Source organism: Brachyistius frenatus, unplaced genomic scaffold, assembly GCF_029030835.1.
Source record: "Brachyistius frenatus isolate BFR_SWC_R1_liver_20210118 unplaced genomic scaffold, ASM2903083v1 Contig_91, whole genome shotgun sequence".
NCBI lineage: Eukaryota > Metazoa > Chordata > Actinopteri > Embiotocidae > Brachyistius > Brachyistius frenatus.
Genome location: NW_027210690.1, coordinates 1,168,740 through 1,192,500, shown reverse-complemented (window position 1 = coordinate 1,192,500; position 23,761 = coordinate 1,168,740). Strand labels below are relative to the sequence as shown.

Genomic DNA, 23,761 nt, shown 5'->3' with positions numbered 1-23,761 from the left:
TAATTACAAAAAATATTCTTCCTACATTCATGGAAACATTTAAGAAATTATATATATAAATACATTCTGGATACCTATAATTTACATTAAGGGCAGTTATTGTTCAGTTGATGGTGAAATAGAAGCTCAACCTTTCTGCTTCTTAAATGTTTTTATGGCTTAAATCAGAAGGTAGTTAAACGGAGGCTAACAAAAGTTCTGAAAGTGTTGGAGGAAATAAAGAAAGAAAAGCAAATAGATAAAAATAAACTTTTATTTTCAAGCGCCCTTTTCCATAATTATTTCTGCAGACATGGCCTATAGGGGAATTACCCACAGTTCATAGCAAAATTGGTGACGTATTAAACGTGGTTGTCCACGGCGCCCACGAAATGTAAACAAACCAAACATGGACATTTTTAGTTTTTTTGTATCTGGAAGTGACAGAACCTGCTGCTGCTGTGGTTATTTATTTACTAGAAAAATGTGCTTACTTTTTTTTTTTTTAATGTAAAACACAATATATCACGATATCGTACCATCATGCGAGTAGCAGAACTACCTCAGGAGTTGTTTTGTTTTCAAAGACGTCCATAACTTCCAGAGGATCTTTATCTCTCCGAACTTTGGAGGTAGAAGTTCGAAGGCGTCGTGACAACATTTTTACTTCCAACAATAATCAGAAAACGTATTGTTTTCTTGTGAATCAAACTGTAAAAGTCTATTCTGTCCGTCATCTTGTAATTAAATCCACCGTTAGATCACAGACCGGATATAAAAGAGTTTGTAGCTTCAGGTCTGTAAAATGGTTCTGATCCAGAAGTGTCTTCAGCTGCAATACCAGCGAGTGCCACTAGAGGTCGGCTCCAAAAAGCCTCCGGCTCCATAGACTCCCATTCAACTTCTCTCATCAAATCCAAAGTGAATAAAATGTGTCCATCAGTTATCTCGGTGTTGTTAGCTAAAGTCACTCCTTCTTATTAGTTTTCTGGAGGTCCATCTGAAAATAATCCCTCATTCATTAGAAAAGAAGATTCAAGAAGACCTGTTTTTGGGGGCGTGTCTGTTTGATTGACAGGTCTGTGGTGCAGTCAGGTTACAGCTATCGGTGGGCGGGACGTAGTATCGTCAGGTTTCCGATCAGATCGGTCAGATCCACCGCTGGCTCCTCCCCCAGCTCGTCCAAATATGGTCACTTCCTGCTCCAAACCGCTCGAACTAGCAAAGATGGTGACGGACAGAATCTGAACTGGAGGATTCATAACAGAAAACTTTGTAAGACTTCTTGTTTTTTGTGAATCAAACTTATTCCCGTTCCTGGCGTTTATATGAAAAAAAAAATTTATGACGCATATTTGTGTTGGTTGTTTCGCCTGCGTGACTGAAGCCTCCCACCGCTCTGAATATCTCACCGGGATGGAAAATGAACCTTTTATCAGTTTCTCCTCTTGAGCTCATCAACAAGTGGATTCATGCAGCACTCACTTCAGCTTCACTTCAACCTCTCCAGCGTTTCCATTCCTGGCTGCCTGTTGACCTTTGACCTTTGTGTGTGTGTGTGTGTGTGTGTGTGTGTGTGTGTGTGTGTGTGTGTGTGTGTGTGTGTGTGTGTGTGTGTGTGTGTGCAGGTAGTGCTTGTGTTCTTCCTGTGGGGTTGTGATGTCAGCACAGCGTACGTGTTTCAAGCCAGCCGACCGGCGGAGGGCGGAGACAACCCGCCGCCCCACACCAAAGGTTTCAACACACACTTCCTGTTTCACCACCTTTCATGTTAAAGCAACACTGTTTACTTTGGTTCATTGCACTGTAAAACAAACACGCAAAAAACAAGGATAAAAATCAAGTAATTTCACTTCTTTAATCATCACGCAGGACTATATTTTAAAAGCAGGAACCTCCGTGATGTGTTCATTGAAGCTCGAACGTTTCACAATCAACAGTTTTGCTGCAGAAAAAACTGTTTGATTTATAAATTATGACGTTTAAAATCCAGATTACACCCAGATTGGATTTTGTTTAAAAAATAAATAAATCTAAAAATTCCTGCTTCATGTTATGATTAAATGCAACGCTTTGCAAACAATTTCTTCATCTGTATTCTTGCTTTGAGTAAAAAAAACACAAAAAAAACTGGAAGGACTCATGTCTCACTGTGCCCCCCCCCCCCCCCCCCCCAGTGGTCTCGGAGTGGGTCAGCTCAGCGGGCTCCTGTAAGGGCCGCTGCTTCGAGCTGGAGGTGGTCGATCCGCCGGGATGCCGATGTGACAATCTGTGCAAAACCTACTACAGCTGCTGCTCCGACTTCGACGAGCACTGCCTGAAAACAGGTCAGTCGTGTGTGTGTGTGTGTGTGTGTGTGTGTGTGTGTGTGTGTGTGTGTGTGTGTGTGTGTGTGTGTGTGTGTGTGTGTGTTCTCGAGGAAATAAAAGCTCGTATTGTTCTGTGTGGGAAAACATGGATGCCAGCAGTTTGTTTCTGTGGCTCTCAGCCCGGAAACCCATTACATGTTAACGAGGATATAAATCTTTAGATACAAACTAAACAATAAATACATGTCAAAATAAATTTATGGATTGTAGATGTTCCTTTTCATGTCCGACAAAGTATTAACAGACGCGATAAGATGGAGAACAAATCACGAGGATGCTTTTTTTTGTTGCATTTTTCAGTTATAAAGTAAAAAACAATGAAGTCAGAACGTTGAGAATGAAGTTGAAATGCTTTATTCAGCTTTTTTGGATCGCCCATTAGCTTCCACAAAAAAATGGGAAATCATTCAAACAGAATAAGACAGAGAAAATACACTAAAAACAACATTTATATACAGCAATGTGAGATTCATCAAATTTTAAGTGACTTTAATTTAAAATAAGAAAAAAAAATCAACCTTCTTTTGCTTCCCTCTTTAATAATTTGTTTACAATAAAAAATTCTCCACGTTTCTGTTTGTTATAAAGTTATTTAATCATCGTGCAGGATTATATTTCAAAGCAGGAACCTCCGTGATGCGTTCAATGACACTCGAACGTTTCACAATCAACAGTTTTGCTGCAGAAAAAACGGTTTAATTTACAAGTTATGACGTTTAAAATGCAGATTGTGCCGTTTGAGCGTCAATAGTTACTAAAAAAAAACACACACAAAAATACAACGCCGCGACTCCTTGTTAAAACTTTCACTTCTGTAATTGCGTTGCAGAAACGTCAGCACGGGAAAAGTACTTCAAAAAAATCAGGCAAAAAATTCAAACTTTTCATCTGATGCTGATTTAGAGCTCTCGGCTGGTCGGAAGAGCGAACGGGGAAAAAAACCCATCTTGAAAACATTAAAAGAAACAAACAGCGGGACGTTTTCCAAATAAAATGAAATGAACCTCCGTATTTGAATCTGTCCATATCTCCCCAGACGGAGGCTTCGAGTGTTCGCTGGACCGCTGCGGTGAGGAGAGGAACGCCGACCACGCCTGCCACTGCTCGGAGGACTGCGTGGGACGAGGAGACTGCTGCTCCAACTACAAGTCGCTCTGCAAAGGTAAACCGGCGGCGAGCCGTCGACGGGAAATGTGCGTTCGAGAGGCGGGTGATGACTGTCGTCTCTCGGGTTTTTTTTCTCTTCGTGAGGTGAGACTTCGTGGGTGCAAGGAAACTGTGAGGAGATCGGCAGCGCTGAATGTCCGGCAGGGTGAGACTCCTGTTTTCACTTTCTATTGTTCATTGATGTCATAAAATGTGAATTGTAGTGTGATTTTTGTTTTTTTTCCAACCTGTTGGTTGGAGCCAGCAGTGGATGTGACTCGGTCTGATTGGAAACCTGACGATACTACGTCCCGCCCACCGATAGCTGTCACCTGACTGCACCACAGGCCTGTCAATCAAACAGACACGCCCCCAAAAACAGGTCTTCTTGAATCTTCTTTTCTAATGAATGAGGGATTATTTTCAGATGGACCTCCAGAAAACTAAGAAGAAGGAGTGACTTTAGCTAACAACACCGAGATAACTGATGGACACATTTTATTCACTTTGGATTTGATGAGAGAAGTTGAATGGGAGTCTATGGAGCCGGAGGCTTTTTGGAGCCGACCTCTAGTGGCACTCGCTGGTATTGCAGCTGAAGACACTTCTGGATCAGAACCATTTTACAGACCTGAAGCTACGAACTCTTTTATATTCAGTCTGTGTGCAGCTTCCCAGTTTTCTTATTAGTTTTCTGGAGGTCCATCTAAAAATAATCCCTCATTAATTGGAGAATAAGCTTCAAAAAGACCTGTTTTTGGGGGTGTAGTATCATGAGAAGGGGAATCACGCACATATTTATCAAACACAACATCCCGTTGTTGCTCAGTTTTTACTATGAATTTTATACGACTGGTCGTTTTTATTTAGGAAGATGATGTTCTCTAAATGATTAGTGCTCTTTCTTATATCTTTTGTTTCCTCTTCACCAAATAAATTTTTTTTTAAAAATTCCCTTTTTCAAGGTATTAAAACCGTGTGGTCGTTGTCGTTGCTCCTCAGCTTCATCCGTCCTCCTCTCATCATGCTCTCCGTGGACGGCTTCAGAGCGTCCTACCTGAAGAAGGCAACATCAGTCATCCCCAACATCCACAAGCTCAGTACGTCTTCTTCTTCTTCTTCTTCTTCTTCTTCTTCTTCTTCTTCTTCTTCTTCTTCTTCTTCTTCTTCTTCTTCTTCTTCTTCTTCCTTTTCTTCTTCTTCTTCTTCCTCTTCTTCTTCTCTTCTTCTTCTTCTTCTTCTTCTTCTTCTTCTTCTTCTTCTTCTTCTTCTTCTTCTTCTTCTTCTTCTTCTTCTTCTTCTTCTTCTTCTTCTTCTTCTTCTTCCTCCTCTTCTTCTTCCTCTTCCTCATCTTCTTCTTCTTCTTCCTCTTCTTCCTCTTCCTCATCTTTTTCCTCTTCCTCATCTTCCTCTTCTTCTTCTTCCTCTTCTTCTTCTTCTTCTTCCTCTTCTTCTTCTTCTTCTCCTTCTTTTATTCTGCTGTAGTGATAAAACAAAGTGACCTTCACCATCTTTTATTTTTGGTTTTCTTTGAGCTGATTTTCAGTCCTTTAAAGTTTGATGTTGATATTTGTTTTGTTTCTCAGGAACTTGCGGTACGTCGGCGCCGTACATGCGACCGGTCTACCCGTCCAAGACCTTCCCCAACTTATACACACTGGCCACCGTGAGTCGAGTCTCTGGTTTCACGTTTCCATCGTGCATCAGTGGAAGTTAACGAATACTCTTATGTTTAAAAAAATAAAAAGCTGAAGCAAACAGCAGCGTTTTCCAGATTAGCCGTGCGGTCGGTCCACTGATTCCCAAACATATTATTATTATTATTATTATTATTAAAACTGTAGTGAAGTTCCCCCCCCCCCCGATCTCTCCGCAGGGTCTGTACCCAGAGTCACACGGCATTGTGGGAAACACCATGCACGACCCCGTGTTCAACGCCACCTTCAGCCTGCGAACCCGAGAGAAGCTGAACCACCGCTGGTGGGGCGGACAGCCTGTAAGTACGCTTCCTACGCTTCCTACGCTTCCTTCGCTTCCTTCGCTTCCTTCGCTTCCTATGCTTCCTACGCTTCCTTCGCTTCCTACGCTTCCTTCGCTTCCTACGCTTCCTACGCTTCCTACGCTTCCTAAGCTTCCTAAGCTTCCTAAGCTTCCTTCGCTTCCTACGCTTCCTACGCTTCCTACGCTTCCTTTGCTTCCTTCGCTTCCTACGCTTCCTTCGCTTCCTACCTTCCTACGCTTCCTACGCTTCCTTTGCTTCCTTCGCATCCTTCACTTCCTTCGCATCCTTCGCTTCCTTCGCTTCCTTCGCTTCAGGTCGCGTCGGACCGGAACTGGTTTCAAACTCTCAAAAAGTTGTTTCTGCCGCCGGTTAGCCGTCCGTTAAATGTCGTAAGCTGCCGATTTCACATTCTAGAAAGACGTTGAGGCGAAAAAGCACTTTTTTTTTCCCGGAAATCACTCCCTAAATATGTTGGTAAGATTGATACTTAAAAGTTTACGTGCTCTTAATGTGCGTTTTAACTAGCTGAGAATTGCGAAAAAAAATTCCCGTTTTGGGAACTTCTTATTTAACTACGAGTTAAGACAACAAACAGTAAAGATGGCCACCCCCAGAAATTCAGTTCAATTGCTGCTTTCAAATGAGGTCATATTTACGTGGAGAGTCCGTATGAACAGCGCCCTCTTGTGGTAGTCACGATGTCTACATTTTCAACAAGCCTCGGGTTCACAAGTTGCTGACGTTGTTTGCTGATGTTTACGGAAACGTCAGAAGGTCGTGGAAGTTAATTTTTACTTGTATGTTAAGCTAACGTATCGTACGACAACAACACAACACGGCGCTTTGAAAGCGGTCGAGTGTTCTCGCGAGCTAACATTAAAAAAGACGACTTTATCATCGCTGTTGATGTCGGCTGGGTACAGTGACAGCATGCTAATGCTAATCATAGCCGGGGGTTGCCAGGTTTGACCGTTGTCCTCCCCGACAAAAAAAATCTCAGCTGACTCCTAAATAGATCAATCGCTAGTTTTGTTAGTTAACGGAAAAGAAGATGACTTTTGACGGCGGTGAAGCACAGCCATCAGCTTTTTTCTCTGTTTCCTGTCTTTATGCTAAGCTACGCTAACCACATCTTAAACCCTGGTCAGATGTCGCCACTGATATCGGGAATAAACATCGACTGTATTATGCATCTTTAAAGGCTTTTTGTTTTGTTTTGTCGTTGACTTCCCTCCTCGTCTGTTTATTTATTTATTTTTTCAGATCTGGATCACAGCGGAGAAACAAGGAGTGAAAGCCGGCACTTTCTTCTGGCCTTGGTACTTAAGTTAGTACTGGAATATTTTTCAATAGCTTCAGACATCGAACTCTGCTGAGACTCTGGAGGGTCACGGTGGGGGAAGTCTTTTTTTTTTCTGAACTGCTTTAAGCATTCCCATTTTTTTCTGATGCATAAAACCAGTTTTGTCCAGTCCAACTATAATAAACTGCATTTGCATGTATTAATCTACATCTTTTTCTAAATGCAATTGTGTTCCTCTGTTGATCAGAGGGAATTTTTTTAGGAGGTAAAAAATATATAAAATTGAAGGGAATCAAGAAAAATTGCTCCAAAGGTAAATCAGAATTGTATCAGTTGGAAACAAAAACAAAGTTAAAAGAGACATTTAGCTTCTTTTATTGAACTTAATGAGTTTCTAGAACAGTTGATTGAGTTGAAATAAAGAATACGGAACGAAGATTTTGACCTGAAACTACCAGACGGATTGATTTCAGCAGAACATTTGCATATCGATGACCTCAAGATCACGAGAGGGATCTAACAATGACCACACACACACACACACACACACACACACACACACACACACACACACACACACACACACACACACACACACACACACACACACACACACACACACACACACACACACACACACACACACACACACACACACACACTCTCTCTCTCTCACACACACACACACACACACACACACACACACACACACACACACACACACACACACACACACACACACACACACACACACACACACACACACACACACACACACACACACACACACACACACACACACACACACACACACACACACTCTCTCTCACACACACACACACACACACACACACACACACACACACACACACACACACACACACACACACACACACACACACTCTCTCTCACACACACACACACACACACACACACACACACACACACACACACACACACACACACACTCACACACACACACACACACTCACACACACACACACACACACACACACTCTCTCTCTCACACACACACACACACACACACACACACACACACACACACACACACACACACACACACACACACACACACACACACACACACACACACACACACACACACACACACACACACACACACACACACACACACACACACACACACACACACACACTCACACACACACACACACACACACACACACACACACACACACACACACACACACACACACACACACACACACACACACACACACACACACACACACACACACACACACACACACACACACACACACACACACACACACACACACACACACACGACACAACGGAGACCATTGAAGACTCCCAGCAGTCAGAACAGCAGCTTGTTAAAGGCGCTGAGCTCTGCGCTGATTTACATTCACAGCAGGAGAAAATCAAAGGCTCACACCGTACGACACATTCAAAAGCACACAAATCATATTGAACTAAGACATTAACGTTGTGTTATTAACGTTAGTCACGCTGTTAACGTTTCATCATCTGATCGTATTTGTTTCCAGGGTGATTCCTCTTGAAAGGAGGATCTTGACCATCCTGCGCTGGCTCCATCTTCCCGACGACGAGAGGTTTGTCCGAATCCTCTTCACATCTCACCGCTCACAGCGTCCGTCTTTAATTTCAGGCATCGTTTCTTTTAGTTAAAGTACATTTATTCAGCAGGATAGTCGCTGAGGTTGTTTTTTTACAGCCAACATACGTCTGTTTTTCTATTCTTCTTCTTCAACGTCGGGAAGTTGGACTAGAAAGAAAAGATCAAATCCTTTTTTTTTTTTTACAGTGAAGCTCAAGACGATGAGGAAAAAGACAGATGAACAGATTTAAAGTTGGGCTGGTTTGAAATGACTTCATGATTAAACCGTCTTTGTGGTCTCGGTTCAGGCCGTACGTCTACGCCGTCCACTCGGAGCAGCCGGACACCTTCGGACATCGTCTGGGACCGCTGAGCAGCGAGGTGAGTCGCTGCTACGGAGTCAAAACTTTGTTTCTACATTTTGTCTAAAAAATGTTTTAAATCTCGTCTGCCTTTGTGCGTCTTAATTCTCAGCTGGACAACCCTCTGAGGGAGATTGACAACATCATCGGTCAGCTGATGAACGGGCTGAAGCAGATGAACCTGCACCGCTGTGTCAACGTCATCATCGTCGGAGACCACGGTATGACCTCCCCGTGACACGTCTTTCTGAATCTTCTTTTCTAATGAATGAGGGATTATTTTCAGATGGACCTCCAGAAAACTAAGAAGAAGGAGTGACTTTAGCTAACAACACCGAGATAACTGATGGACACATTTGATTCACTTTGGATTTGATGAGAGAAGTTGAATGGGAGTCTATGGAGCCAGAGGCTTTTTGGAGCCGACCTCTAGTGGCACTCGCTGGTATTGCAGCTGAAGACACCTCCACACAATCTGAGTACTTGAGAACTGGAAAACAATCAGTAGACTCTTATGTAACGTATGTCATGTTTACTACTCCAGGAAGTAGACCGCCCCTTAACAACGACCCTAGCAACAGAGAGGATTTCTATTCTCCAACTGAATAAATACAAACATAGAAACACTAAACTGATCAGCTAGCTCAGTCCGGTTGGAACAAAGATATCTGATGAACAAAGATATCCATGGACTCATGTGTTTTTAACATTTTAGCTCCGTGTCATGTGTTCAAACCAAACCGGTCCAGCTAGCCGCCGCTAGGATTGTAAGTGCGTGACTATCCGTGGTGTTACGGTACGGGTGCTCAGAGCGACCAAAAAGGACCAAAAGAGACCCGACTTCACCAAATGGGTCATTTCATAGATCTATAACAAGTAGAAACTACATTATATTACATATTATATGAAATTCCATTCCAGTTATATATTCCCATTGAGGAGGCAGAGGGATATTTTCTAGTTATGAGCAGGATATGATGTCATGATGATTTGTTCCAAATGTACAGTTGACCAATCGGATCTCTGGGGGCGGAGCGACTTGTTGTATAATAATAACTCCGTCTCTCAGGGATGGAGGAGGCCCACTGTGACAGAACCGAGTTCCTCAGCAGCTACCCGCTCAACATCGACGAGATCACGCTGATCCCCGGCTCGCTGGGCCGAATACGACCCCGCGACCCCAAATCCACCACGTGTAAGACGAGACCGAGCGCTTTTCAAACAGGAAAATATTTTTAAATATAAGTATAAATATGTTCCTCCATTTTTACATTTTTGCAGATGACCCAAAAGTCGTGGTCGCAAACCTCACCGTGAGTAACGAACACACACGGGATCAACATTTCTCGAACTCGCCGGTGGTCGTTTGTTTGCCGGGTCGTTCACCTCGCTGTTTGTCGTTTCAGTGTAAAATGCCAACTCAGCACTTCAAGCCCTACCTGAAGCAGCATTTGCCCAAGAGGCTTCACTACGCCAACAACCGCAGGATCGAGGACGTCCACCTGCTGATGGAGAGGAAGTGGCACATCGCCAGGTAGCCCGAGACGCACCGGTTCGTTTAGAGGAGGAAACGAGACCGTCACAGAGGAAACCGGCGGCCTACGGTCGCCTCCGCTAAAAACTTCAATCTTTTATTTTCAAGTTGACGGAATTTCTGCTGCTGTGCTTTTATTTTGAAGGGCATATTTAGTTTGAGATAAGTCAGACTTTGTAGGTCATATTTCATGCAGTTCATTTTAGATTCTTGACTCTTTAAACTAGTTTAAACTTGTTTGGAAAGCAGATATTGCAGCAGTTCAAGGTCCGTCTGTCTTTTCATTTTGTTGAGTTTTTAACCCTCGTTGCACTTTTTACATCAGCGCATGAAGACTTTTTAAAATCCTGCCCTCTGTTTCTTTGTGAAATCAATTTGCACGGCTTTAAGATATTTTGGGGTCCAGAGGCCGGAAGAGTATCAGAGAAGGTTTCAGTTTCCTTCGATTCTAGTTTGAACGGTTCAAAAGAATTTCATTGTCTGAAGAGGTTTTGTTTTTCAGGAAAATGCCGGAGAAACTGAGGACTCGGTGCGGTTTCTTCGGCGACCACGGCTTCGACAACAAGATAACCAGCATGAAGGTACGGCCATGTTTAAAAGTCTCTCTCCTGCACTGCGTCCTCTCTCTAATATCACAAAAACATTAAAGGTATTTAGTTTTTGTGTTCGTGAAGTAATGTGCATTTCCATTTTTCTGTTTTCTGCCTGCAGACCATCTTTATGGGTCACGGGCCGAGCTTCAAGTTCCAGAAAAGAGTGCCGGAGTTTGAGAATATCGAGTTATACAACGTAATGTGTGGTGAGCAGGTGTTACTTTATGATGTGACCCAGAACAGCTTACGAAAGCCTGACAAATTTACTATGAAATTCCCTAATTTCCCCACCAGGGGGCGAATAAATCTTATATTAACATATTTTAACATACCATCAATGTATTTCAAAAAAATTGAGTTTTATCCTTTTCTGAACCGTATATTAACTTATTCTAACTTACACTCAACGTATTTGAACTCATCTTGATTTATCTTATGCTTAACATGTCCTGTCATTAACTCATTTGAACTTTTTATTTTAACTGATCTTAACATCAACCTATTCTAAATTATCTAAATGGATCTTATTCTTAACGTATTCTAACTTTTCCTGAATATGATAAAAAAAATTCTTAACATATTTCAACTTGACTTATCTTGTCCTGAACTAACGTATCCATCATTTATTTGAAGTTTTTTCAAAAGTGTTTTTAATGATCTTTTATTATCTCATCTTTAATATGTATATAAACTTATCCTAGATGTATTTTTAATTAACTTATGTTCAACTAATCTTTGTCCTTTCGATGAGTTACTTTATAGAGGAGGTAGAAAGTGTTAAAGTCCTGCAGAGATAACAATATATCACACATTACATACATGTATACACGGTTTAATAGAGGAAAAAGTTTACACTTTTTTTTGTGTTTTACAGCATGTTTCAGTTTTAATTCTCTCCAAAATATCTGCCTCCAGCTACAAAACTATAGAAAGCGATGGATTATTTCCTAAAATGTCCGACTAAACAACGTTTCTGTCCTCTGTTTCGTCTCCGCGTTAAGACTTGTTGGGGTTGAAGCCGGCTCCGAACAACGGGACGCACGGCAGCCTGAACGACATGCTGAAGGAGCCGCTGTTCTTTCCCAGCATGCCCGAGGAAGTTACAGCGCCGTCGCCGGCGTCCGACCCGGACGGCGCCGCGACGCACGATCTGGGCTGCAGCTGCGACGACGAGGTCAGCGTCCTTTTCTGACGTCACGCGAAATCTCAGCGGCTTCTTCGGTTTAATATTTGTCCACCAGGGGGCGGAAAAACACGGAAACTCACGTCGTCCGTGGGTTTTGTGTTTCAGAACAAAGTGGAGGAGAACATCGAGACTTTCAGTCCCACACCGGATGGACTCTACAGTTACAGTAGGTTTCTCTGACGCCGTCATTTTTAACCATAAATGCCATTTTCTGAAGGCGTTGAAAACAACTGATCTGTTTTCTTAATCCAAAATAGACAATAAGGGAGCTTTATCTGTGGATTTCAGGCTCTAATCAATAATGTAACATCTTCAGACAGGCCCAGCACCTTGAATAATTCATAATTAAGGTCAAAGGTCACGGTGACTTCACAAAACTAAATTCATACGCTAATTATGACAAAGTTTTGCAAAAAAAAAAATGTCTAATGGGATAAAAGGATGATAGTTTATATCCAAAAGGTCAAAGGTCAACTTCATTGTGACCCGATAATGTTCTTTTTTTGTCCATTATTCAGCTGCAGAGTCGAGCGCAAACAGAAAAACAAGTAACATTATCGTCCTGAATGCTCGAGCGAAGCTGATTTGCCTTCTGTTTTTCTGTTTTTGTTGTCGTAAACTCACCCGACTTCACGTGTGCGTCCTCAGACAGCTCCCACCTACCGTTCGGCCGGCCGGCGGTGATGTTCGACACGCAGTACAGTCTGCTTCATCATGTGGAGTTCGTCAGTGGGTACAGCAAAGAGCTGGCCATGCCTCTGTGGACGGCGTACACACTGCCGCGACAGGTACACACATTCTCTCACACACACACACACACACACACACACACACACACACACACACACACACACACACACACACACACACACACACACACACACACACACACACACACACACACACACACAAACTTTATGGACTGTTTCTTCCCTGGTAATGCATTTTGCTTTAATTATCTTCCTGTTAAAAATAAAACTGCCCGACACAGAAAACTATTATGAAGAAAAACATGATTTGGAACCTTATTTTGCTCCAAACTGCTGACTCAGGTCTTTCTGTCCTAACAACATACCTGTAACATGTCATGCACACGTTATGCTGAAACAGTGTGTGTCAGTTTTCCTGCTCCAGACGCAGCTCGTTAAAACGCCGACAACACAACGCACACGTTGTTGTTTGTGTCGGAGCGACGACGCACACACAAGAGGCCGTCTGTGGTCCTCTGAACACGCGTGTTTGTCTCGTGTTTACAGGAACACGCTGCAGGTTTACTGCATGCGGCTGCTCGCACGGCGGACACACACATACAGTTATACACACACACACACACACACACACACACACACACACACACACACACACACACACACAGAGAGATACACACACATATAGAGGAACACAGATACACACACACACACACACACACACAGAGACACACAATTACACACACACCCACACACAGGCACACACAGATAAACACTACCACACACACACACACACACACACACACACACACACACACACACACACACACACACACACACACACACACACACACACAGATACTCTATCACACAAATATACATCCACACACAGCCACACACTCCCTCCTTCACATCATCATCATCGTGGTTTTTTTTTTTAAATAATACATTTTACATCACGTTTCTTTCTTCATAGTTGAAGTCTTAAATTTAAACATGTCCTCATCGTCTTCCTCCCTCGCGTCCCTCCGTTCTTTGTCTCCCAGGAGGACATGACTCCCGTCCCTGACGTGTCTCCGCCCGCTGTGCAGTGCATTCGAGTGGACTCCAGAGTGTCGGCCGACCACAGTCAGAGCTGCAGCGCCTACAGCCAGAATGGCCACCTCACCGCCGGCTTCCTCTTCCCCCCAGGTAAAGGTGCGAGGCTGCAGGAGGCGGAGCCAAAAATAAAACAGGAGTGAATCACTGCGAGTGGAAACCTCACAAGCTCTCTGTGACATTTCCATGAGGACAGCAGCGGACGATAAAGTGTTTGCGTTTGTGTGTCGACAGAGCTGGCGACGTCTCCGGAGTCCAGATACGACGCTTCACTCATCACCAACACCGTTCCCATGTACCCGGCCTTCAAGAGTGAGTCTCCTCCAAATAATAAAACACAAACTACTTCACAAACTACTGCTCACAAAATGTTATTTATGAGTCCAATCAGCTTCTCACATACTAATACGTGATGTACAAGTATGCTGTTTCAATCAGGAGAAAAAAAACTCTTTTAACAGAACAAACCTCCAAAAGAAGGAAAAACTCTCTTTTAACATGAAGAAACCTCCAACAGAAGGAAAAACTCTCTTTTGACATGAAGAAACCTCCAACAGAAGGAAAAACTCTCTTTTAACAAGAAACCTCCAACAGAAGGAAAAACTCTCTTAACAGAAGAAACCTCCGACAGAAGGAAAAACTCTCTTTTAATATGAAGAAACCTCCAACAGAAGGAAAAACTCCCTTTTAACATGAAGAAACCTCCAACAGAAGGAAAAACTCTCTTTAAACATGAAGAAACCTTTAACAGAAGGAAAAACTCTCTTTTAACATAAAGAAACCTCCAACAGAAGGAAAAACTCTCTTTTAACATGAAGAAACTGCCAACAGAAGGAAAAACTCTCTTTTAACATGAAGAAACCTCCAACAGAAGGAAAAACTCCCTTTTAACAAGAAACCTCCAACAGAAGGAAAAACTCTCTTTTAACAAGAAACCTCCAACAGAAGGAAAAACTCTCTTTTAACATGAAGAAACCTCCAACAGAAGGAAAAACTCCCTTTTAACATGAAGAAACCTCCAAAAGAAGGAAAAACTCTCTTTTAACATGAAGAAACCTCCAACAGAAGGAAAAACTCCTTTTTAACAGAAGAAACCTCCAACAGAAGGAAAAACTCTCTTTGAACATGAAGAAACCTTTAACAGAAGGAAAAACTCTCTTTTAACATAAAGAAACCTCCAACAGAAGGAAAAACTCTCTTTTAACATAAAGAAACCTCCAACAGAAGGAAAAACTCTCTTTAACATGAAGAAACCTCCAACAGAAGGAAAAACTCTCTTTTAACAGAAGAAACCTCCAACAGAAGGAAAAACTCTCTTAAACATGAAGAAACCTCCAAAAGAAGGAAAAACTCTCTTTTAACATGAATAAACCTCCAACAGAAGGAAAAACTCTCTTTAACATGAAGAAACCTCCAACAGAAGGAAAAACTCTCTTTTAACAGAAGAAACCTCCAACAGAAGGAAAAACTCTCTTTTAACATGAAGAAACCTCCAACAGCAGGAAAAAGTCTCTTTTAACAAGAAACCTCCAACAGAAGGAAAAACTCTCTTTTAACAGAAGAAACCTTTAACAGAAGGAAAAATTATCTTTTAACATGAAGAAACCTCCAACAGAAGGAAAAACTCTCTTTAACATGAAGAAACCTCCAACATAAGGAAAAACTCTCTTTTAACAGAAGAAACCTCCAACAGAAGGAAAAACTCTCTTTTAACAAGAAACCTCCAACAGAAGGAAAAACTCTCTTGAACATGAAGAAACCTCCAACATAAGGAAAAACTCTCTTTTAACAGAAGAAACCTCCAACAGAAGGAAAAACTCTCTTTAACATGAAGAAACCTCCAACATAAGGAAAAACTCTCTTTTAACAGAAGAAACCTCCAACAGAAGGAAAAACTCTCTTTAACATGAAGAAACCTCCAACATAAGGAAAAACTCTCTTTTAACATGAAGAAACCTCCAACAGAAGGAAAAACTCTCTTTTAACAGAAGAAACCTTCAACAGAAGGAAAAACTCTCTTTAAACATAAAGAAACCTTTAACAGAGGAAAAACCTCCTAACGCATTAACAGAAGTTTCTGGAGAGTCTCAGAGATTATTTTCCTGTTTTCTTGTCTTTATAGATAAACATAGTGAACAAAATGCGACTTAAAGGTTCCAGTCGTGAGCTGATAGGAGTTTTTGAGGGATTAAAGCTCCTCTGAATGCTTCAACAGAGCGAATAACAGTGTCTGTCGCAAAACTCCAAGCTGACATGTGAACAACGCTGCTGTTTCCTGCCGGCTGTATCGTTGTTTTTCATCTTGTTGTTGGATTTATCCGTCCTCGTCCTCCTGCGGCTGCACGTCGCCATCTCTCAGCAGTGTCACGCGAGACAAAGCACAGAAAGGTAGTGATGTCAGGTCTGAGCGAGGACCGCCTGATACCCATTGTTTATGTGCAGGGGGAGGACTTATCGGGACGGAACACACACACACACACACACTGTCCCTGAATCACTGTCTCACGCAGATAACACACAATCCATCATTGTTGTCAGCTTGGTGTGTGTGTGTGTGTGTGTGTGTGTGTGTGTGTGTGTGTGTGTGTGTGTGTGTGTGTGTGTGTGTAGAATTGATCTGGTTTCTATATTAAGGTTGTGAAATGATTTGGATTAAAACTTTCCTTGTTTTTGAAGCTCTTTAACTTCATTGGTAAAGTAAAGAAAAATAAACCTGCTTTTAAAGCAATTAGAATTCATTTGTCGTATTTGTGATAATTATGCAGCACTTTTAAAAGTTGAGTCAAATTAGATTTTAAAGGTGCTCAACCTTTTCTGTGGTTTGAACCTTAAACAAACGGGTTCCACATCATTTAGTTTTTTCCTAAAGCACGTGATGTTGATATGCTTCCTATTGGTGGACGGAGGGTGTGTGTGCATCCTGCTTCTGATCCAAATATATTTTTGTGTGTGTGCAGGAATGTGGAGCTACCTGCAGGGGGCGCTGCTGAGGCGTTACGCAGAGGAAGCCAACGGCATCAACGTCCTCTCTGGGCCGGTGTTCGACTACAACTACGACGGCCTCCGAGACACCGCAGAGAAGATTAAAGAGTACGTTTTCGTTACAGCAATCAAATCTCTTCCCATTTTAATGTAATAAATAAAAGATTCAGAGAAGTTGAGCTTGGATGATAAAAAACAAATTTAAGTCCACTTATTGCAAGTTTTTTTTTGTTTTTGTTTACAAATGTCGTTTTTGCGTCTCATTCTGAGCATGAAATTAAATAAGAAATAAGAAACCGTCTTGCTGATAGAGACTTTAGAATAATGTTCTGTTTTCTAATCTTTCGTGTTAGTCTGAGAAAAATGTTTTGACGAGACAACAGTTGTTGTTTTACTTACGCTCATTTTATTTAGTCCAGTCGGGAAACATCAAGGAGCAACAAAGCGAGTTTGTCTAATAAAAAAGGCAGCCGAAAGACTTTAAGAGTAACGAAGTCAAATCCTTATTTATAGAAAGTTTTTAATGGCAAGAAAACAACTAATTTACATGCAGGCAAATGTAAATTTCAAGAGCTTCAGCTACAAAATGATGAATTCAAAGACTGAGTGATAACAACAGATGACAGAAAAGCTGAATTTAAAGTTTGTAAAACTTCTATAGATCTATCAAATATGGGAGAGGAAGACCTTCGCTGCACCGGCAACAATAAGAAAAACAACTCTTGCCGACTTCTTACTGCTTATATTTAAAAAAAAAAAAAAAATTGCGCACAGCTCAGTGAATAAAATCATGTTTTCCGTTCATAATATTTCATAAAATTTCAGCTTTTCAGTCGGTGAAAATCAGTGTTAAGGGAACCTTGTATGCATCAGCGTCTCCAAGGCTTAAACAATGAGACAAATAAAAACTTAGTTACTCAAAAACAAGCTGCAGCACCTGTTGCCACAGGGGGGCGCTGTTGTACAGTATAAACTCAAGGTAACAAGGACTTCCTGACAGCAGCTGGGGGGGGGGGGGTTGTAGTCTTATTTTATATATCTATTTATATTATATATGTTATTTTCTTCCACTTGTGGCATTTCAAAGTATTTTTATACACTAGTATTTTTGTTAAAGAAATAAAATGCAATTTTTATGCATTTCAAATGGAGGATGCCACAATCTGAAGAGCGCAGGTTCGAATCCCGGCTCCGGCAGCATTTTTTACATTTATAATATACAGAATGAAAGCGTTGTTTTTTTTTACTTGAACTCGTGAGATGTAACTGAAGTTAACAATGACTTCCTGACAGCAGCTGTTGGATTGTTTTTTTTCCACCGGTCATTTCTGAATGAGCAGTAACAGTTTCTACAAAACTGAACAAGTGGTAATGTAAAAGAAAATAGAGAAAAACATGGTGATTTTACTCTTTACAGCCAGAAAATAATCAGATAGTTTTAATTATGGTGACTAGTTTATATTTTGTAACTGAAGTTTTTGATAAAAGTCGTGACCGACCACAAATCTTCTCTTCTTCTTCTTGTGTTTAGTCTGTTTTGAATTGCAAAACTGCATCTGTGCACCTTTTTCTGTATATTTTTTATTTCTTTTGTATTTCTGACCTCTCCTCCGTCCAGGTTCTCGCTCGGCGCCCCCCCCGTCCCCTCCCACTTCTACACGGTGGTGACGAGCTGCCAGGAGCTGAACCAGACGGTGGAGGAGTGCGACGGGGCGCTCCGGGTGTTCTCCTTCCTCCTCCCTCACAGGCCCGACAACGCCGAGGCCTGCAACGTGAGTTCATATACTCATCAGAATGTTTTTATTTGGAGACATTTTAGGCTTTCTCACCCCCACAAAACACTTTTAATCATCTTAAATTCCTCTGAAAGCCGCAAAATACTTTGCTGATGAACATGTGCAGAAAATACAGTATGAGGCATTTTAAAGAGTGTATAAACTTTCATCTTAAACCCGAACAGTCACTGACATCAGTTCCTCACATCGTGTCCTGAACGATGGAATGATTTATCATAATTTTACAGTTTAGACACCTGGTTGGACAAAAGGAAATATTAGAGGACTTCTGGGTGTTTGTGAGCATTTTTTATTTCATTTCACAAAGACAAAACAGAAAATAACCATAAAATTAACCATAATAACATATTCTAAGAGAAAATAATCACAAAATGAAAACAGAAGGCTGTATGGGAGGCTGCAGCTCAGACGGTAGAGTGGGTTGCACACTAATCGGAAGGTTGGTGGTTCGATCCCCAGCTCCTCCTGTCCACATGCCTAAGTGTCTTTGAGCAAGACCCTTGCCCTAAACCCTAAAATTGCTCCCGATGGTGAACCATCAGTGTGAGTCTCTTTGGAAAGAAGCATCAGCATGATTAAATGTGTGAGTCAAAAGTTGCTTCAACTGCAGTGAAAACAAATATCTCACTCATCAGCGTGAGTAATAATACTCACATAAAGTCAGACGGGTTGAATGAGTGGGAATGTGTTACAACAGATTCCACTTGTGTGTTTTTTTGTAAAAATTTCCACCGACAGGCGGTTAACCTGCAAAGATCACAACTGGATAATTTGATGTGGAAGAAAGTGTGGTTTACATTGGTTTCAGACTTGGTTTAAACTGGTTTCAGACTTGAAGCATCGCCTGTTGTCACGGCAACAACTATCTATCAACTCTCTATCGGAATCAGATTTATTGGACGAACTCCTTCAAAATCTTCGCTACATGTATATTAAATGAGTCTGGACGGACGTGGCTGGAGATTGCAGCTGGTGGTTTGTGAGAACTTTCCTCTTCTGCACCCGGTCAGTGGCCATATCTGGAACTGACTCAAGGTGCCAATTAAACCAACATCGTGTTGATTAACAGATACATAGATCTTAGTCACATAATGGTAAGTGAGTCACGGTGAATGTATCGAACAGCAGTGCGACAAGATATGCGTATCAAAACTGGCTGCCAGCAGTGACTCACACTCAAACTAAGGCCTCAGGAATGAGGCTGAGTCCGTAATGATAGGAAATCATAACGAGGTCAGCCAAACAGCCGTACCGGCCAGAACGAGGTGTTCCTCTTCAGTAACTGAGAGCGTGTAGTAAAAGGAAACAATTCACGTTCTTCGGTGCGTCCAGACATCGCCGACCTGTCTGCCGTTAAAAGGTCGCTTCTATACAGATACAAGTGTTTACAGCTGTCGGGTGGAAGACGTCGGTATTCTTATTTATGCAGAAAGGTCAGCGTGCGGTTTGAGATGACGCAGATTGCACGTGACAAAAAAAAACAGTTACAGAATAGTTGAGTCGGCGACTGAAAGGAGGATGAAACCTGAAACCTCCTCGGATGGCTGATTTTAGTCCTGCAGGTTGAGGCACGAGCGCAAACTTTATTATAATTCTTCCTTAGTGGAGGGAATCCGTCCGCTGTCACGTGACAGTGGGAAGCAGAACGTGATGCTTGTGTGTGTGTGTGTGTGTGTGTGTGTGTGTGTGTGTGTGTGTGTGTGTGTGTGTGTGTGTGTTGTGTGTGTGTGTGTGTGTGTGTGTGTGTGTGTGTGTGTTTGTGTGTGTGTGTGTGTGTGTGGCTCATCAAAGATGATTGTGTCACCTGGTTTCTCTGTGGGAGGAAACATCAACACATCTTTCTGGTGAAACACAAAGATTTACAGACGGAGTTTTTTTGTGGTGAAGCAATGTCAGTTCTAGAAGCCATAATTAATGTTTGTCAACCGCGGGGGAAACATTAATCAGTTTTTAAGTACTGTTTGTCAGCGTTTGTAAAACAAACAACAATGCATTTAACGGGGGAACACTGTATCTCCAGGAACATGTGATCCATGTTAACATCTGTTTGAAATATACTTCCCGGGCTCGAGGCCTCCAGCGAACGTAGAATATGAGCAGGAAAGCTTTGATGAATCAAAACAACAACATGCAGCTGTCTCCGTCTGTCTGCACGTTGTTGCAGCGAGGCCGCCGGTTAAAAAGGGAAACATTGCAGATCGAGTCAAAGAGAATCCAAAACTGATATTCTGACAAACAAAGTGGGAGTTCTGGGAAGCCCCGGACTCTCTGAGTCTCGGGCCTGTCAAAGAGAAAGGAAGGAAAAAAAACATTTTGAAGCATCAAAGAAATCCTGGTAATGCACAACCAATCTGATATGATTTGTAGGAATATAATATCAGCTTTATTGAAGTATTTCATGGCTGTTTGAGACCTTGCAGATGGTTACTGTAATCTTGGATTAACACACAGTGACTGGAAACGCTCAGAGTTTATTCATATTTCAACAGAACTACAGGCAGGATTCAGTGTTAAGCCCTTAGGTTCTGGGGTTTTGCTCGCCCGCCGTCCGCCCCGACCTCCTCCCTCTGAACAGAATCCATGGACATGTTTTAACCGTCATTTCTCTCACTGTTGTTGAGAAATGTGATGAGTTGTCGGTGTGCAATATTCTATGCTGGAATTAACTTGGAACCCATTAGCCTGGATTAGCATTGAAACGTTAAGGTGGGATAAAGCATTTGGCCCGTTTTCTCACCACTCACCATCAGCTTAGTCATTCACTTGTCGTGTCTTGTTTGTTTTGATACATAGACAAACAACAATGGGGTTTTTTTCTTGAGAATTACCAAGTTAGCAACCCGTCACAGCAGTTAGCCCCTAAAATAAATGTTCCTGCTCGAAGACATAGAGACACACACAACGGACCATCAGAGACACACTGATTTACTGATGTGTGTGTGTGTGTGTGTGTGTGTGTGCTCACACTGTTGTTTTCCATCTGCACACTTTGTCCAAGGCTGTTTGTGACCGTTATTGAGAGGTCAGAGGTCACGGTGACGCCCTGATTATCGTACATGGTGAGAAGGTTGGAAGAAAAAACCCCGAAACAAAGCGTCGTGGAGAGTTTTGTGTCACACGGAGATAAAAAGTGGAAGATAAGAGTCAGACTGAAACTGGAGTTCAGGATCACGGCAGAGCGTGTAATGTACACGCCTGTTCTACGGAAGGGAAGAGTCTCTTCAGCCGTGTTCGGACCGCACGCCACGCGAAAGTCAACGCAAAATTGCGAATTCGCACCGGGCTGATTTATCAATATTTAACCATATCGTTGATCTTTTTTGGGGGGATGTTTCTAAATGAATACGCCATACACAGACGATACTAGGCCCCGCCCACCGATAGCTGTAAGCCGTGTGTTACCACAGCACTGCTTAATGCTTATCTGGAAACAGGAACTCCAGTATTTATTGTCTTTACTAGAACCAGCCTGCAGACTCCCTTCTGCTCAGCGGGGATGAAGGACTTTGGAGATTATTTACTTTTTCCCATCTGTCTAGTCTACGTCATCAGTGGGCCGGGGGGTTACAGTTAGCTGGAAACAAAACAACCCCTTCTCACCTGGACTCACTGTCACTTCCTGTCTTCCAGTACAAAACATACTTACTTCCAAAGAATCCTTAGATGCAGGTTTTGATTTATCTCTTAATGTGTGACACTTGAGAGCAGAAATATCTTTGAGTCACCGCTTTGGTCATCGTTGGAAAAAAACAAGACATTTACTCTGTAAATATCCACATTCCCATATTATTTAGTTCACCTGGAAAAGATTTAGTATGTCCCAATATGCTAAAAATACCAGGATGTTCTATGTATTTTACAGCCTGCAGGTCAGCATGCTGCTCTGATGTCCCAACAGACTCAGTCGCAGTCAACCTGATTGAAGAATTCACTCTTTGTTTCAATACAAATTCCACTTCAGAGAAAAAGCTGGAGCCGACAAATACTTCTCATGATTACTATTTGATAAAAGGACGGAAACAGCTAACAGATGAAATGAAAATAAAACGTAACACTTGAAGCGTAACAATTAATCAGTCCAATATAAACATGTTTATACAGAAGGGATTCATTCTGTAATTCCATTTCAAGTCAATGAGAAAAAAGATGGCAAACCCACATCTGGAAACACTGCGAGCGAGACTACCTCCTGAGTTTTTGATGCCACCTTTAAACAGAAACTTGCATTAAACGTGTGCGTGTGATGAAACTCACAGTCCAGGAAATGTGAATCTGTGTTCTTGGGAATCACATACGAGATTCAAACACTCATTCTGGTCCGCTGCCGCTTCCATAATGTGATTACAGGAAATGGCTCTGTGGGAGTTTCCAATTATATAATTGGGCAGTAGCTGTGTTAAAACGATTACTGGCAAACAAAAGGTACAATCAGACGAAGGGTTGTTTGGGTGGATGCGGTGAACTCTACTTTTCCGTAGGAATTTCCCGCAGGCAGCGGCAGGTAGAGTCAAAGTTTAAAGGAGGATTTCTATAGTGAAAACAAAGTCAGAAATAGATGTAGCACCAATATAAGGGCCAATTTCTGAGTGAGAAAACACGGCCTTGTTTTTAATTTGAAATGGAACTGAGACTGTTAAAGGTCCAATCGGGGACAAAAACATGGACGTTTTGAACACTAAATGAAACTTTTGTGCCCGCAGAGTGCCGAAGACGAGTCACAGTGGGTGGAGGACCTGCTGAAGCTCCACACCGCCCGAGTCCGAGACGTGGAGATCCTGACGGGCCTGGACCTCTACCGATCCACCAACCTCACCTACACCAGCACCCTGATCCTCAAAACCCACCTGCACACCTTCGAGAGCGACGACTAGACGCAGAGACGCACACACACACGCACGCACGCACGCACGCACACACACACGCACGCACGCACACACACACACACACACACACTCACGTACAGGATGTAGGCCTTTGTAGAAGTCCTGCATTTTTTTTAACCGCACGCTCGCCGGCCCGACGGCGCATCGCCGCTCGGCTCCGGAGGAACTCGATGGAAACGGGAACACGTGTTTGGAAA

General features: G+C 42.3%; 1 protein-coding gene across 1 annotated transcript in view; it reads left to right on the top strand.

The window, feature by feature from the left end:
• Positions 1-23,761, top strand: part of enpp2l (ectonucleotide pyrophosphatase/phosphodiesterase 2-like) — a 24,482-nt gene extending 721 nt beyond the window's left edge. Inside the window, exons 2-25 of the mRNA XM_069710295.1 lie at positions 1,608-1,713; positions 2,157-2,306; positions 3,385-3,510; positions 3,600-3,660; positions 4,497-4,594; positions 5,081-5,160; positions 5,371-5,490; positions 6,760-6,815; positions 8,353-8,418; positions 8,732-8,804; positions 8,898-9,006; positions 9,855-9,980; positions 10,067-10,098; positions 10,192-10,319; positions 10,822-10,900; positions 11,031-11,118; positions 11,914-12,086; positions 12,204-12,264; positions 12,747-12,886; positions 13,852-13,996; positions 14,138-14,215; positions 16,861-16,993; positions 18,504-18,657; positions 23,382-23,761. Of these exons, the coding sequence (XP_069566396.1) occupies positions 1,608-1,713; positions 2,157-2,306; positions 3,385-3,510; positions 3,600-3,660; positions 4,497-4,594; positions 5,081-5,160; positions 5,371-5,490; positions 6,760-6,815; positions 8,353-8,418; positions 8,732-8,804; positions 8,898-9,006; positions 9,855-9,980; positions 10,067-10,098; positions 10,192-10,319; positions 10,822-10,900; positions 11,031-11,118; positions 11,914-12,086; positions 12,204-12,264; positions 12,747-12,886; positions 13,852-13,996; positions 14,138-14,215; positions 16,861-16,993; positions 18,504-18,657; positions 23,382-23,552 (2,553 nt within the window). The 3' untranslated portion in view covers positions 23,553-23,761. The remainder of the gene's footprint in view (positions 1-1,607; positions 1,714-2,156; positions 2,307-3,384; positions 3,511-3,599; positions 3,661-4,496; positions 4,595-5,080; positions 5,161-5,370; positions 5,491-6,759; positions 6,816-8,352; positions 8,419-8,731; positions 8,805-8,897; positions 9,007-9,854; positions 9,981-10,066; positions 10,099-10,191; positions 10,320-10,821; positions 10,901-11,030; positions 11,119-11,913; positions 12,087-12,203; positions 12,265-12,746; positions 12,887-13,851; positions 13,997-14,137; positions 14,216-16,860; positions 16,994-18,503; positions 18,658-23,381) is intronic.